This window comes from Sycon ciliatum, chromosome 4 (assembly GCF_964019385.1).
Source record: "Sycon ciliatum chromosome 4, ocSycCili1.1, whole genome shotgun sequence".
In the NCBI taxonomy this organism is placed as follows: Eukaryota; Metazoa; Porifera; class Calcarea; order Leucosolenida; family Sycettidae; genus Sycon; species Sycon ciliatum.
Genome location: NC_088646.1, coordinates 17496476 through 17513281, shown reverse-complemented (window position 1 = coordinate 17513281; position 16806 = coordinate 17496476). Strand labels below are relative to the sequence as shown.

Here is a 16806-nt window from a genome sequence, read left to right as displayed (position 1 = left end):
GCGGTGCGTGGACTGTCGCTTGCAGCGCAATGGCACCTGCAGACGGTACGACTCGTCACCGACTCCAAGACAGTGTACGGCTGGCTGAAGCAGGTCCTCGGCAATGTGCGCCGAGTGAAAGTCGGTGGGCTGCACAAGATACTGGTTGAGCGGCGACTGGAAGTGATTGTTGACCTCGTCCAAACGGTCGGCCTCAAGGTCCGAGTGGAGTGGGTGCCGACTGACCAGAACCCAGCCGATGAGCTCACCCGTGTCCCGAGGCGGTGGCCCAAGGGTACAGATGAGCCGAGTGATGTTTGTTCTGTTTCTGTGGCAACGGACAAGCATGCTATCGGGCCCGTTACTCTCAGTGAGATAAAGGATGCGCAGCAAGCCGATACTGAGATATCACAGCTGCTGGATGAGCTGGAGTCGGGAACCCCCCTGTCGTCGAAGCTGTACAGACCGGTCCGTGATCAGCTGTTGGACCATGACGGTGTGCTGATGCGTTCAGTAAAGCTGCCACTCGACGGCGTCGTGCAAGTGCCAGTCATACCGCCTGACCTTGAAGACCAAGTACTGAAAGCGTCTCACAAGACCTCTGGCCATGCCACCTGGACGACAATGCATGACTCACTGCGCAAGCGCTGCTATATGCCGCTGATGGCCGAGAAATGCCAGAGTGTTGTCCAAGCGTGTGTGCCTTGCTCTGCAGCTAACCCGGCACGGGGACCGACTGTTGAGCCAACGCGTCCAGACGTACCAGGACGACCATGGGAGGTCATACAGATCGACACGTTGGAGCTTGGCCAGAGTGGAGCGCACCACTGCTGCCTGGTATGCGTCGACATGTTCACCAAGTGGGCGGAGGTACAGCCACTACGTCGACACGATGCAGCGAGCGTAGCAGCCGCACTGACCAAGATCTGCTGCCGGTGGGGCCCGCCGTCTGTCATTCGCATGGACAACGGCACTGAGTTCCGGAACGCGGTCGTAGCAGCCCTCCTGGAACAGTTTGGTGTGGTGGTGAAAACGGGTGCAGTTCGACATCCTCAATCACAAGGAGGGGTTGAACGGCTCAACCGTACAATCATCGGTCTCCTGCGTAAGGCGCTCGAGGAAACCAGTGACTGGACGTCTGAGCTGGAGTTGGTTCTGTTCTACTACAATGGACGTCGCCATGCTACAACCGGAATATCGCCAAGGCTGGCCATCACGGGCTGGGAAGGGCGCGATCTAGTAATTGATCACGACCCGACAGCATACAGCGCCAGTGAATGGGTAGACCGACTCGCCGGGCGCGCTGCTCGAATTCGAGACCTTGTTGAGTCGCTACTGTCCTCGAATGACTCTGTGTCAGGCGGTCCAACAGAGTCACCATACCGTGTCGATGATCCGGTGATGCTACGTCGCCCAGAGCGGAGTCAGAAGCTCATGACGCCATATGAGAGTGGCTGGACGGTGCTGAAGATAGTCTCGCCATCGACCCTGGTGATCCAGCATGCTGACGGCAGAGAGAAGGTCGTGAACGTTGATATCGTGAAGCCTGGACACGCCCAGCAGGTAGATGGAACACTAGATGATGGTAACCATGATGCTGCCGAAGATCGCCCAGAGCCAGCTGCCTGTGATAATGTGGTGAGCATCGAGTTTGCGGCTGACATGCCGACTCAGCGCTACGATCTCCGAGGCCCTGGTAATCGACGACAGCCAGCTAGATACAGTGGATGATCAATGGCACCTAGGGGAGTGGTGTTATGAACTGCTATATTAGGTGCCTTATGACTCTTGTGTCACACTGTATGTTGCTATCCATGCTGTGTACACGCTCACCCATATGCGCGCGCCTCTGCTTTATGTGTACACCTCTCATGCTGTGCATGTGTCTAGCCACGTGCGTAGCTGCACTCCTTTCTCAGATTGCATGCCCGTCTTTCTGTACTTCAGTAGTTGAGTCGATCCTTTAGTTCAGTGTGCTTCAGTCTGGTTCTGATAACTTACTTCTAACTTCTATGTCTCTTCCAATTCTCTTGTAAATAATTCATTCCCTAATCCGAAGTGTTGCGTTAGTGCTGGCTGGTCGAACGTGGGTTCCACTACAATTGCTACTGGTGTTTTGCTTGACATGGCCTCAACTCCATGTGCCCTGTGCAGGCAACTAGTGCACAAGAATGCTGTCGTATTCACCATACAAAGGGCAGCTGTGGGCTGTGTGATAGCTGTGCCTATCAATGCAGGGGCATCGCCGCATACTCTACGGTCACTATGGTATTGACCGTACCACTCTTCGCCCCTGGTACCCGCCCGCGAATCAATAAAATGCACTGATTGGGGTTCTAAATTTCGAAAAAAAAACTCAGAGAAGCCACCCCAACCCCACGAGTAAATTGTACTTCAGGTGGCTGAGCGTACTGCCCTATAATATCTTCCGACACCGCTGCTAATGTAGACGTTATTCTCTGCATGTTACTATTCCACGATACCTGCTAATGTATACGTTATTCTCTGCATGTTACTATTCCACGATACCTGCAGGACGCTACATCTACATGGAAACGTCCGGACGCAGCGTCGGTGACACGGCCGTGATCTCTATGCCCAAGGTGCCGGCTCCACCGGGCCCCGCCTGTGCCCTGGTCTTCTGGTACCACATGTATGGCAGCAGTATTGGAACTCTGGCCGTGGCTCTGTCAGGTAGCTCAACCTCCATGTGGAGCAAGACAGGTAGCCAAGGAAACTTCTGGCAGAGAGCCGTTGTGCCCATCACTGGCAAAACTGGTTTCGGAGTAAGTTTGCTAGTTGTACGCCTGACTTTGATTGTATACCTGTAGCACAGAATACCCCCCCCCCCCCCCCACACACACACAGCTAGTGCTTGGTTGTGTGGCCATGAGGGATCGAGGGAGCATGCAGACTAGCTTGTAGTGCTTGTAGGGTCCGACCTAAGGAATTCGATAACAGGGCCACTGTGAGCAACGTGCGTACTATGATAGAACTGGGTTCTTGTGGCATGCAACGGCATGCCAGCACAGAATTCTGCACCATCATTTCACTAGGCACAAGTATCAATATACCCAGCCTTCAATCCTCTTCCTCTGTGTTTTCATTTCGGTTATGTGTCTTCAGATCACCTTCACTGGCACAGTGGGCACATCGTTCACTGGTGATATTGCTCTCGATGACATCTGGCTTACTCCAGACTGCTGCACATGTAAGATATTCACCACATGTGTGTGTGTGTGTGTGTGTGTGTGTGTGTGTGTGTGTGTGTGTGTGTGTGTGTGTGTGTGTGTGTGTGTGTGTGTATACCACCAGAGGAAAGCCATTGTAATGGCTTCCTTACCCTTGAATGAGCTTCGCTCCTAGCATTTCCACCAGTCAGTGTGTCGTGCTGAGCGGCTTGGCGTTCTGCATGACATGGCATCCAGTCACGAACAATCCACGTGGCACTAGCTCTGCATGCCTAAAAGCATGCCGTAGCCGTATTGCAAAACTCGTGAATAGGAATAGTAGAAGTACACAGTCAACATACCTGTACCAAGTCATCACACCGTTGGGATGGCGCTGGTTACCAATGCATCCTGTGTACTGCGGTTATGTGCTTAGTACCTCCTTTGCTGACATCATAGCCTCCTTTGCTGACATCATAGCCTCCTTTGCTGACATCATAGCCTCCTTTGCTGACATCATAGCCTCCTTTGCTGACATTATAGCCTCCTTTGCTGATATACAGCATTGCTTGTTAAGCTCCAGAGATTCTCAAGTGACAGAATTTTGACTCATCTGCTCTTCTGTAGCTCGTCCTGACCTCAGCAAGTTCAATACTAAGGATCTGGCATATGCCTTCAGAACTGGCGTGCGTGTCATCCGTGGCAAGGACTGGTCCTGGGGCACCCAGGGCAGCGGTGGACCGGGTTCTATTACCCAGGGTCTGGGCAACTACTCCTCGACCGGATGGGTGCAGGTCAGATGGGATGATGGCCACCTTAATGCCTATCGCATGGGATCTGCCAGCAAGTATGACCTCTATCTGCAAATTCCAGGTGAGATTACATTTTAAAAGAACCGTTAGATGTCCAAATGCCTGTGGGGACTGTTCAATTTTTTAAAGGGTTTGGTTGTACATTGAAAGTGTACATCAGGCCCACTGAACCGGTTCAGTGGGTGGTCAGGGCATTACCGCACCAACTGTTTGGCCACCAACGCTGGTTTAGTGCTGAGTAGGTCATGTACACCTGCTGCTGCAGCATACGCAAGAAATGAAAAGCTATGGTATGGCCTGTTGCTTCTGACACCATGTTGTGTCATGTACTGGCATAAGGAAGTGCTTTATTTTACAGACAGATGAGTGTAGATATAGTGAAGAGTCAGGGAGGCCATGCCCAGCAGAGCATGGTATAGTGCGTAGCACGGGGGTAGTGAGAGGTCACGTACCGTCTATACATGGCGACAGACAGGGGAAGGACTATGCCGTGAATGGGTGAAAGGATAACATGATACAGGATAGGACATGGCCGGACCAATCAACAACTGCTTCCGGCGGTCCAGTGTGCAGCATTATACAATGAGTTAAAAAAATTGTATTCATCAAAATTAGTGCTGAAACGATTATATCGATTACTCGTTACTTACTCGATAAGAAATAGATCGAACTGTTATTTCGATTTTATCGGCTAAACGAGTAGAATGATACTTACGCTCGGGGCGGGATTTCCCCCCTTTTGGGGGTCGCGCAAAGTGTGCATGCATCGAAGTGTTGCGAGTACGACACGAATATGTACAAGACTGTCCATTTGCAACATCGATGTACGTGTAAAGTACAAGCGCGATCTGAGAAACATCGACGTGATCACCGTCGCCGTCTTTTGAGCTGACTACTTTTCTTACAGCATGCACTGATGCAGGACGGGCAGGCTCAGTACGTGTCTACACTAGCTGCATGGGCTGGAGTTCCCTCCACGTGCGAGTAGTCTTGAGCTAAAGACAGTATTGAGTAAAGTGGTCTTCAGTTTCATGTTTTCCGTTCTGTCGATGGTTCCCGAACCAGTTTGCTCGACGACGAGCTAGGCCTGGCGTCTTGGCCTATTTTGAGCATAGACAGGAAAAGCAACTAGTTACTTGTTGGTGCGCCTCACGTCAGCTCATCCGTCGAAATCCGCCGATCTGCACCCCTGGCCGGCTTCTCTGACTTCATCGTCGGAGTCAGCGAAGTCACAGGCGAAGCGCACCATCAGCTTTTGGGTTGCAACCAGTGAGTTGCCTCTGTCTTGTCTGTATTCGTCTGGTAAGTCCGAACAGCTGACGGACTTGTTGCGGGATCATCGGATCTATGTGCCCGCTTTCCGTCGTTGGCGATGTTAGACTTGTATTTTTTTTTGAAATTCACAGAATGTACAATGTACTGATGTAGTTACAATAATAATCGTTTAGCCGATAAGCCGATCGTTATGGTATCAGCTAAGCCACTAAGGAAAAAACGTAATCGTTTCAGCACTAATCAAAATTAATAATATTACGGTCTGCTTTCCTACATCCAAGTGTAGGCTTTTATGCATGGTTTCATTTGCTGTATTTGCTCTTAGTGACGTGCACTGATCAATCTCCTGCTCCTCTCCTATCTCTTTGACTGTTTCATTGTTCTAAACCAGCTGTTGCCGCGATTGTTGTATCACCAACTCCAACGGCACCATCCACGGCACCCACAACATCTCCAACTCTGCCTCCCCTCCAGCCAGGTACGGTATAGCATTACAACGAGTATGCGTCCGTGCCACGTGTGTGCGTGTGTGCTATTATGCTGAGAGTATGATCCAATTTTGCTGAATATCTGTGGCAGAACTGTGAATTTGAACATCACTCAGTGCACAGCTTGTGACAGTGCTGCATTGTATAGCGTACACTCTCTGCAATGCACATACTTGCCTGATATATGTGGTGTTTGCTGCATGATAGTGTAGTAGTACACTGTCTGCAATGCACATACTGCTAGTACACATACTGCTAGTACACATACTGCTAGTACACATACTGCTAGTACACATACTGCTAGTACACATACTGCTAGTACACATACTGCTAGTACACATACTGCTAGTACACATACTGCTAGTACACATACTGCTAGTGCACATACTGCTAGTACACATACTGCTAGTACACATACTGGTCCATGTATGATGACATGGTGTTTGCCGCTGATGATTGTCTGTAGGTTGCGAGGACTGGACCACCTACACCACCGCCCAGCTGGCCGCCAAGTTCAAGCTGTCGACCCGTGTTACGCCGTATGGCCGCGACTGGTCTTGGGGCTCGCAGAACGGTGGCAAGAACGGCACTGTCATTGGAGCTCTGACCGCCGGCTACGTACGTGTCACCTGGGACAACGGCTACACCAATTCCTACAGGATGGGCGCCACCGGCAAATACGATCTCTGTATTGAAGTGGGCGGTAAGCTTGTTGCCTGTTACTGTGCCCTGGTCCTCATTGCATTGCTCTTACCAAGGATGAATCAATCCATATTGTTTCTAGTGCTTGGCTCGCTTACTTTTGCCATCTGTGATCTCCATCAGCATGAAATGTCAGGTTCAGTAAGTTAGTGTTATGTGTACATGTGCTTCACGCAAAGTAGGGTGCGGCTATTGTGCATGGATTGACAGGCATCTGTGTGTGTGTGTGTGTGTGTTTTCTACTGTTTTCTGCATGTTTGTGTGCATACCTCGACGACAGTTATTGGATCACCTAATGCCGGTAAGATTGTCCTCCTGGGCGTGCTGTGCTGATATAGTTGTTGGGTGTGGTATGATGGCCAGTCAAGACACTCAATGTATGTGTGTGATTGTACATTCGCTGCTCAGAATTCAGAATTTGTAGTCTACAGTATGGCGTGGCGTGATGTATGTCTATGTGTGCATATCTGTTCATGAGAACCATGTATGTCCTGCCTATTTTCTGTGAGCGTTGGGCTGTTTTCCGACTACCCTAGATTGGCAGACTTAAGCACAGCACCTGACGGGTCTCTATGTTTATGCTGCTCGTGGCGTACTTTCTTCCGTACAGCATGTACCACTCCCGCTTTGGACTTTGAGGAAACTGGTACCAAGGCCCTTGGCAACTGGACACAAGACACTAAGGACGACTTTGACTGGAGTATTCACTCCGCAAGTACTGGCAGCTTTGCAACTGGACCAACGAATGACCATACCTTTGGCAATTCTTCTGGTAAGATGGCGGGTAGCTGCATTTGCCAGCGATGCTCCGCCGGTGTAGCTGGCTAGCTGCGCTTTCTTAAACTGCATGTACTGGCAAAGGCTCTTAAATTTCTTGCGTGAGTCCTGAAAGAGTTGAAGGGCATGGCGTTTGTGCTTTTCCAAGAGTTGCGCCTGACCCGCCAATCATACACTGATGCATGAGGCACACTGATGCATGCAGTGCATCATTTTCAGATGATCATAACCATTACTTTTGTCTCTCTCTCACACAAACACACACACACACACGCACACACACACACACACACACACACACACACACACACACACACACAAACACACACACACACACATTGACAATATATGTTGGACTCAGTAGAGCGTCCAGCCCCTATATGATGTCCAACCCCTATATAGAGTCCATTGGTCCAAAATCCACTGTACAGAGTCCAAACTTGGAATCAACTGTGAGCTCAAAGTTTAGATGGACATCACTCCCTGTATAGAGTCCAGCCAATTGGTTTCACCCCTATATAGAGTCCATTGGTCCAAAATCAACTGTATGGAGTCCAAACTTTGAAATCAACTATAAGGAGTCTTTATGTGGACAACACTCCCTGTATAAAGTCCAGCCAATTAGGCATCTCCTATCCAGAGTTCGAAATTAGACATAGGATCTGCTGTAAGCAGTGAATATTAACCAGAAAACGGCCTCTCCCTTTACATCATTCACTTCTCAAGATAAAAAATAAGTATTGAGGCGCCCCTGTAGCCACTTCACTACATGAAAAACCCTACAAACACCATCCTCAAATCAAGTGGTCTCTTCGCAGACGCTGCAAATTACAATATCTCAACCATGTAGTGTTGCCAAATATTGTGCACGCACCCACACACACACCCACACACACACACACACATGCACACACCCACACAACGCCAAGAAAATACCTAGAAACAACCACGAATCGAAAGAGAATAATGGAGAGCCAAGGATTAATTATTTTTTTTCAAATTATTGTGCGCGCGCACACACACACACAAACTTATACAACGCCAAGAAAACACCAAGAAAAGAGTAGAGACACAATACACACGCAACTCCAACAGCCATGCAAACGTCCACCCATTTACACGTAAGGTCAAGAGGGATAACAAATAATTATACGAAACGAATGCATACATGGACGGGTGCACGCACCTATTAGTGTAAGAGAGTAACATAGTGTAGTAGTCAGCATAGTACTAGCACATGCTGGAGTGCAATAGCAAGCTTCACCATTGCTCATGGCCATGCAAATGTTCAGCAGCACTCAGTTCCGCAAGCTTCTAAAGATCAGCACACCTGCAAAAAGTAGATAGCACAAGGATACGCTTATTACCGTAATGATGCATGGGAGCACACAACTACCAAGTTCTCAACGAATGTGATGCTCAATGAAAATCCATCCACACAAAGACTTGTAAACAGGCGACGGTGGGGACAATAATCTATTAGTAATACGAGGAATAAGATTGTTTGTGCACACTCAAGACGCACAGACACACCACCATACATGTAGTGTACACAGTAAATTGAAATGAGATGATTTAAACAATCTGTACAGCGTTGTAGTCAGTCAGTCTTCCCCAAGATGGAAATGCAATGATTTGTTGTCACGAGGCAGTTTCACTGACACAATGTCATGTTTGTGACATCAAAACGGTTACTTCATGGAATACGAGTACATGTATTAGCTTGAGAAGCTTTTTCTTGTCATCGGCATACAAGAAATCCTCCTACTACTACTACTAGTACACTGGCACTGCGTTTGTGGATCCCATTGTATTTGACATCATACTAGAGCCTAGAAGAGTGTCGTGGAGTTCACATAATTATCACAGGGATAAAATACTTTTCTCATGAAATAAAATAATAATTGATGATAGCTAGACGATCGTATACGATTGATGCAAAGTCCTTGCAGTCCTTGAGGACCATTACGAAGTGGTTGATTACTTTTAGGGCACTCATTCAAGCAACATCAAACAAACGCGATACGATCTTTGAAAATGGAAAAAAATTCAAGCATAACGACAGAACAGCAGACCAATCAAAACGAGTACAGCTTCCTTACCTCAGTCATCGTCCTGCCATGTAGTTGGACAGCCTTTTGACACGGTGGTACAGGCAGCTCTTGCCCAGTCAAACAGGGTATCCTTGTGGCGTCGAACGAAAGAGAGTGTCAGTGTATCTGACTCGTCAGATTGGAACTGTGCTGAACTTTTCTCGTTCTCCGCTTTCTGCTTTCATCCCTCGCTCTGATGAAACCGTTCAAACGCCTTCCTGGCAGCAATGGCCAGCGAAACAGGGGATCCTTGTGGCGTCGAACGAAAGAGAGTGTCAGTGTACTTGACTCGTCAGATTTGAACTGTGCTGAACTTTTCTCGTTCTGCAATTTCTGCTTTCATCCCGCGCACGGATGAAACGTCTTCAGAGAACCACAAGACGCATTCCAGATTTGATTTTGAACGTCTCCTTATCCTCCTTGGTTAGCTCGAGACAGATTACAGTCAGCAACTGCACAGCAGAACTGGCAGCCATGGCTGAAGTGAAGAAAGGAATGCGCTGCCATGAGGCAAGCAAAACTGAAAAGGTGTTTTCTCTTTCGGGCACAACACACAGGACGGCGTGACTGGATAAACTGGACTCCTGGACCGTGAATAGTGGACTTGTAGAAAAAGTGTACTCCTTATAGGGGATTGCGCGGCAGGATGAAGCTGATCAAAACTGAGTGGACTCCTGGACTCTGTATAGTGGATTTTGGACCAATGGACTCTATATAGGGTGCTGGACATCATATAGTGCATGGACTCTATACTGAGTCCTACATATATACTCCTTGTCGTTGTGGTATGCCATGGTACTCATACAACACTCCCTCACGTCCGCCATTCTATGTGTCACAACTACAGGCCACTACATTTACATTGAGACATCTTTCCCGCGGACCAGAGGCGATGTAGCTCGCCTGTCCTCTCCAGTTTTCACAAGCAATGTCGTTGGCTGCCGCGTGGTCTTCTGGTACCACATGTATGGTGGTACTGTTGGAAACCTGACTTTAACGGCACAGAACATCGCCAACCAGCGTACGTTCACCCTCTGGACAATGACGGGTGATCAAGGTGACAAATGGCAACGCGGCTCCGCCAACATTGCCAACATCACCGGCTCGTTCCGACTGACGTTCACCGCCGTCACCGGAAGCAGCTTCACGGGGGACATTGCACTCGACGACATCTACTTCGACAAGAGCTGCTGCGGCAATCCAACGTGCGGTGCCGCCAGATCTGACTTTGCGTCCGGAATGGACGGATTCACTCAGGTCTCGACTGACGACTTTGACTGGACTCGGTCCAACGGCCGCACGTCCAGCTCGGGCACCGGCCCATCGTTTGACCACACCACTAACACCACAAGTGGTTACTATATGTACATCGAGACATCGCTGCCGCGCACCAGCGGTGACAAGGCACAGCTGATGTCACCGCTCTACCAAGAGCCGTCCACTACCTGCTCGTTCACTTTCTGGTATCATATGTATGGCGCTAGCATCGGCTCCCTCAATGTCTATATTGTCCGCCGTGGTATCAACACCAGGGTCTTCAGTCAAGCGGGGCAAATCGGCAATCGCTGGGTCTCATCTGGCTCACTCAAGGTTGGCCTAGGCGGCCAGTTCCAGGTATGTTGTAACCGATACCAATGTGCGCTGTGAGATGTGTAGCCAGCAGAATTCTATGTCTGGTGCTGTGCATGGTGCATGGTGCATGGTGCATGGTGCATGGTGCATGGTGCATGGTGCATGGTGCATGGTGCATGGTGCATGGTGTTACATGCTTGTTACACTCATACCTCTGCTCACCTCTTCTAGCCGTTCCGTACGTTACTGATCTACATGTATACGTGTCCACTGTGTAATCTGCTTGTACCATACTGTTCAGGTGATGTTTGAAGGTGTAACTGGCTCAAGCTTCACTGGTGATATTGCCATTGATGACTTCCAATTTAGCCAAGACTGCTGTCCAACTTCAGGTATGAGAGCGCACCGGTGCACCATGAGGACCTCCTAACGTTCCAGGTTGCTTTGCGTTGCCGTGTCCTGCTGCTCATGTTTGATTTCTCTGTGTAGAAAGTTGTGTGTGTGTGTGTATATGTGTGTGTGTACGTGTGTGTGTACGTGTATGTGTATGTATGTATGTGTGTGCGTGTGTGTGTGTATGTGTGTGTGTGTGTGCACGTGTGTGTGTGTGTGTTGACAGTATAGCGTTTATATATCTAGACCGACTGCCAATGCATCCCACTGTCTGCACTGCCCCCCCCCCCCCCCTGCCCATGTTCTCTTATAGCATGTACGGCAGCAAAGACTCCAACAACGTGGGACACCAGCAGCGGAGGCTCATCCTTCCAGGGCTACATCCAGGATGCTAGTGACAACTTTGACTGGAGCCTGGACAACGGCGGTACATCCAGTTTCAGCACTGGGCCCGGCACTGACCACACGTCGGGAACCAGCAGTGGTATGTAGAGTGTAGAGTGTAGCATGCACATAGCATGCACTGAAACTTGAGATGAACATGACATTGTACATGTATGTGTGAGCGTGAGCGTGACATCTTTTCATGTTCTTAAAAAACCCTCCAGAGGATAGTCCCCTGAGCCTTTTGAGCAGCGACTTCTCATGTAAAAAAATTCTTCAACTGCACAGCATGCATATATTGGGCATGCCAGGCAGTTGAAAGTAGCAGTGGTCACATTGTGTCGAGCGGTGGTCCCCGAATGCTGAGTGAATCACAGACAATAGTATTGCTTTGCTCGGTCCTATTCTAACTCACGGCTGCTCGGCGTGGTGCTTTCACACAGGGTACTATGCCTACATCGAGACCTCGTTCCCGAGGAGGGTCTCCGATGTGGCCCGCCTCATCTCGCCAGTGTACACGTCTGACGCGAAGTACTGCGGCGTGACCTTCTGGTATCATATGTATGGAACCACGGTTGGCACACTCAACGTCTACATCAGGACACCATTCAAGACCACTAAGCTCTGGTCGAAGAGCGGAAACCAGGGCAACAACTGGCTGCTGGGAACGGCCTCAATCGGCTCAACAGATCCAGAGCAGTTCCAGGTCAGTGGAGGGTGAATGAAAATCCAACACGACTGCATGGTGGTGCACCTGTGCTTCGTTGTTAACGTTGTACAGCTTCATGTCCTTTTTAAATGTTGTTTCATGGCCGCAGGTTCTACTGGCCTAGGTTGTGATATTGCGTCGTCACCCTGTAAAACATCCCTTCCCTCCTCTGTATTCACATTTAACAGGTCACTGGAACTCTGTATTCGCATTTAGCGGGTTGTTGGACCTCTGTATTCGCATTTAGCGGGTTGTTGGACCTCTGTATTCACATTTAGCGGGTTGTTGGACCTCTTGATTCACATAGAGCGGGTTGTTGGACCTCTGTATTCACATAGAGCGGGTTGTTGTACCTCTGTATTCACATTTAGCGGGTTGTTGGACCTCTGTGTTCGCATTTAGCGGGTTGTTGGACCTCTGTATTCACATAGAGCAGAGTATGCTATTCTCCCTCGCCCCTCATCTCTCACATCTGTTTTGTTCTTTGTTCAGCTTATCTTTGAGGGTATCGTTGGCACAAGCTTCACTGGTGACATTGGTCTGGATGACATTGCTCTCACCCAGGCCTGCTGCAAGGGCACTGTACCAACAAGTAGGTCTTGCTGTTCCTGCTAACCGGCTATGTTCCTGGTGCTGCTGCTGCTACTAATGCTGCTGTTGCTGCTCTGTTCCTGGTGCTGCTGCTGCTACTAATGCTGCTGTTGCTGCTCTGTTCCTGGTGCTGCTGCTGCTGGAAGCACGGTTATTGCGGGCTACATCTCTAGCACTGTCCTGATTGAATTTTTGTTGCTATGTCGCAATGTGCGGTTGGACGCATGAAGCACACTTTTCTTATTGTTTTGTCCACACCACAAACAAGTTCACTCGAGATTCACCAACGACGAAAACAAAAAACATTTTATTCTTAAGTGCATCTGCACTATGGGAGCGAAGCAGAAGAGTAGTCATAATATTATGTCTACACAAACACTGTACAATGTGGAGATGCAATTGCCGGTGCAGACAGTGTTTTGCAAGTATGTTGCTAACCCACTCTTTTCGAGTTTTTGCTGATGGTTATAAACTAGTGTACTGGAGCATATAAAAACTGGGTAAATAAAGTTGATCTGAATTCTGTTCTTGCACTGTCCATAATCTGTCTGCTATCGTAGCCTGCGGTACTGCAGCAATAAACTTTGAGCCTGGATATGAAGGCTATACGCAATCCTCTCAGGACAAGTTTGATTGGACACGCCAGACAGGAGGCACCTCTTCCTTCTCAACTGGACCGTCCAGTGACCATACCACTGGCTCAGGTAAGCAAAGGAACCACTGCAAACCTTCTATTGTGACCCTCACCTCCACTAACCCAAGCACGCCAAAGGCAAAGAAGAGGCATCTTCAACGTGTCAACATCTCTTTGACGTTCTTTGTTTTGCTCAGTATGCAGTGTTCACACGATTATTTCTGCATGTCTACCATAAAGTATTGCTCGATGAGGCATCACACATGGCGCATGATGCCGTACAGACGGCATTTGAAGAATAACTGGATTCTGATCAAGTTTTTGTGGTGCTATTACTGCTGCTGCTTCTGTATGGTGCTAGGTTACTATCTGTTCATCGAGACATCGTCCCCGCGCCGCCGTGGTGACAACGCAATTATTGCCTCACCAACGTACAACAACAGCCTGCAGCTCTGCTCATTTGACTTCTGGTACCACATGTACGGCACGACCGTTGGTACGCTCAACGTCTACATCAACCAGACTGGCACAGCTCAGAAACTAGCCTGGTCCAGGTCGGGCAACAATGGCAATAGATGGAAGAAGGCCCGAGTACCCGTGGGCCGCTTCCTTGACACCTTCCAGGTCAGCAGTATGACTCTTGTCTTGATGTAGTTCTGTTGCCTCCATAGCGGTGTGATGAGTACCTTTCTAAGTCACGGCAGATAGCGATAGCTGATTGGGAAATCTTAACGGAAGTACATGTACATGTAGAAGTAGAGTGTTGAAACGTTGGCTTTCTTTATGAAAGTATGTGTAGAAGAAGGCGACTAATTTTGACCCATTCAGCCACACTCACTCACTCACTCACTCACTCACTCACTCACTGACTGACTGACTGATATCTACAAGTCCCATTCTGCATGAGACCAGTACCAGTAGGTGTGTCACCTGAATATTGCAATCGAAGCGAGGTACCCCTGATGGGGTAGTGGCAATCTAACAACTGACGCGTACATGATGCACACTCGAATGAATGAAACACTCTCAGTGCCAGTGCCTTGACTTGATGTTCTGTATGTGTACTTTCCCTGTAACGTTATGTGTGAATCAGATTGTGTTTGAGGGTGTTGTTGGTACCAGCTTCACTGGTGACATTGCTATTGATGACATCTCCTTCAACACGGATTGCTGTGCAGTCGGTAAGCATGTGTTGCCATACCACACAAAGCTAAAACGATGCTGGTCTCATTACACGTAGTCAAATGTACGAAACTCTCTTTTATAGTCATCCATTATAACCATGCATCCTGCCAACACTCTCCAAGTGGTCTCTGGACTACACCAATCACTGAAAAAGAATGAAATCGTCCGAATTTCAGGCAACTCTGAGGACCACCACACAAAGCAACCGAATTGCCGTTCCTTTTCAGTCAACTGTTGAAGGCATTCCAGACACTTTTCAACGCATTATAGACATTGGATACATTGGGATAGAGCTAAGATAGTCAGGACATTCCGATATATTGCATAGGCATTGTGTGAATAGATTCCGGTTACCAAACTTGCTGTTCTGCAGTGTTGATGCGCTTTCTTATCATTCATGTTTCCAGCATTGCATTCCTATCACACAGCTTCACGTCCTCTAGCTGATTTACACACACACACACACACACACACAACATGTGATTGCGTCGTTTGTCTCACTTGCATGCAAACAATGTGCATGTGCTGTACCTGCAGTGTGCCCCGACGACTACTCACCGTACAATACCTTCCAGATGTCCTACATCTTTGGGCCCGGCGTGAGAGTACAGCGTGGACCCGACTGGCTCTCGACTTACGGCAATGTGGACGGTGGACTGGGTGCACTGGGCACTGTCATTGCCAAGCTTGGCTCGGCTAGTCCTGGCGTTGTCACCGTACAGTGGGATGCCGGACAGACTGCCCTGTATCGTGTTGGAACACAACTCGATGTCTGCCGCGCCAATGGTAAGGATCATGAACGCTTCGTTCATCACCTTCAGCCATATTATGTTGTAGCCAAAGAAAAGCAGAGAGATGTTTGGAAGTTGATTATCTTCATACAATGTATTTGTTCTCTTTTCTTGCTCACTCAGCTCTTCCGGATTACTCGCAGTTCTCCAATCAGACCCTCACCGGAATGTTCACCTCCGGCATCCGCGTCATTCGTGGCCGGGACTGGAAGTGGGGAGCTCAGGATGGCAACTCCGAGGGAATCGTTACGCTCAGTACAAACACTAGCAACTCGCCGGGCTGGGTCCACGCTACGTTTGTTGCCCACCAGAACTCATACCGCGTCGGTGCCGAGGGTGCATTTGACCTGTGGCGTGTCAGAGGTAAGGGTCGGAGAGGAAACTCTTGAAAAGCTGGATGTGTGACTCAGACACTGTGATATTGAAAAGTTGCTTACCGGTGTGAAACACGTTTGGGCTACATACTCCCATGTTGTGCTCATTCATTCTGTGCTCACTTCAGACGTTATCTGAGTCGATGATTCTAACCGTGTTCCTCGTTTCCTTTCACGTTCTATCCTTCCAGACTTGATCCCAATCAACTACACAATTCCAATTTCCTCCACGGCACCACCAACAGTCCAGCCCGTTGGAAACCTCTCATCTATCCGTAAGTACTCGTAAACCATCTTACTGTCTTGTTCCTAACACATAGTGGTAAACTCACAAGCTTAGTTAGGATTCCAAGCTACGACAATGGTGAGATTGCGTATGTTTGCATGTGATGTGATGTGTGTGTGTGTGTGTGTGTGTGTGTGTGTGTGTGTGTGTGTGCGCGGGTGTGTGTGTGCGCGGGTGTGTGTGTGTGTGCGTGTGTGTGTGTGTGTGTGTGTGTGTGTGTGTGTGTGTGTGTGTGTGGTGTTTGTGTGTGGTGTTTGTGTGTGTATGAATGTTTACATGGAATATAAGCTGCACAATGACATATTCCCATACCGAGTAATGACTACTGTATTGCGCCGTTCTCATGTGCTTTCCTACACAACTGCAGCATGCGGTGTGAACAATGACTTTGAGAATGGCCTGAGCGGCTTTATCCAGGACAGACGCGACACATTCGACTGGAGTGTAGGCTCTGGCTCCACACCATCATCTGCAACTGGTCCCGCGAGTGACCATACCTATGGCAACTCTACGGGTGAGTCCGCTAGCTGTCTATGCCCTGTTGATTCACAAGCTGAGATCGTCCAGTAAGCCTTGAGTTGCATTTGCTGT

At 48.9% G+C, this 16806-nt stretch overlaps 1 protein-coding gene across 1 annotated transcript in view; it reads left to right on the top strand.

Moving 5' to 3' along the window:
• The window catches only part of LOC135814755 (MAM and LDL-receptor class A domain-containing protein 1-like), a 65257-nt gene that overhangs the window by 17276 nt on the left and 31175 nt on the right, over positions 1-16806 (top strand). Inside the window, exons 26-44 of the mRNA XM_065327922.1 lie at positions 2515-2765; positions 3106-3190; positions 3777-4022; positions 5628-5714; positions 6191-6427; positions 6707-6727; positions 7037-7198; positions 10144-10910; positions 11170-11260; positions 11575-11745; positions 12089-12351; positions 12847-12946; positions 13506-13649; positions 13941-14203; positions 14673-14760; positions 15302-15550; positions 15679-15918; positions 16121-16204; positions 16583-16729. Coding sequence (XP_065183994.1) covers positions 2515-2765; positions 3106-3190; positions 3777-4022; positions 5628-5714; positions 6191-6427; positions 6707-6727; positions 7037-7198; positions 10144-10910; positions 11170-11260; positions 11575-11745; positions 12089-12351; positions 12847-12946; positions 13506-13649; positions 13941-14203; positions 14673-14760; positions 15302-15550; positions 15679-15918; positions 16121-16204; positions 16583-16729 — 3696 coding nt within the window. The remainder of the gene's footprint in view (positions 1-2514; positions 2766-3105; positions 3191-3776; positions 4023-5627; positions 5715-6190; positions 6428-6706; positions 6728-7036; positions 7199-10143; positions 10911-11169; positions 11261-11574; positions 11746-12088; positions 12352-12846; positions 12947-13505; positions 13650-13940; positions 14204-14672; positions 14761-15301; positions 15551-15678; positions 15919-16120; positions 16205-16582; positions 16730-16806) is intronic.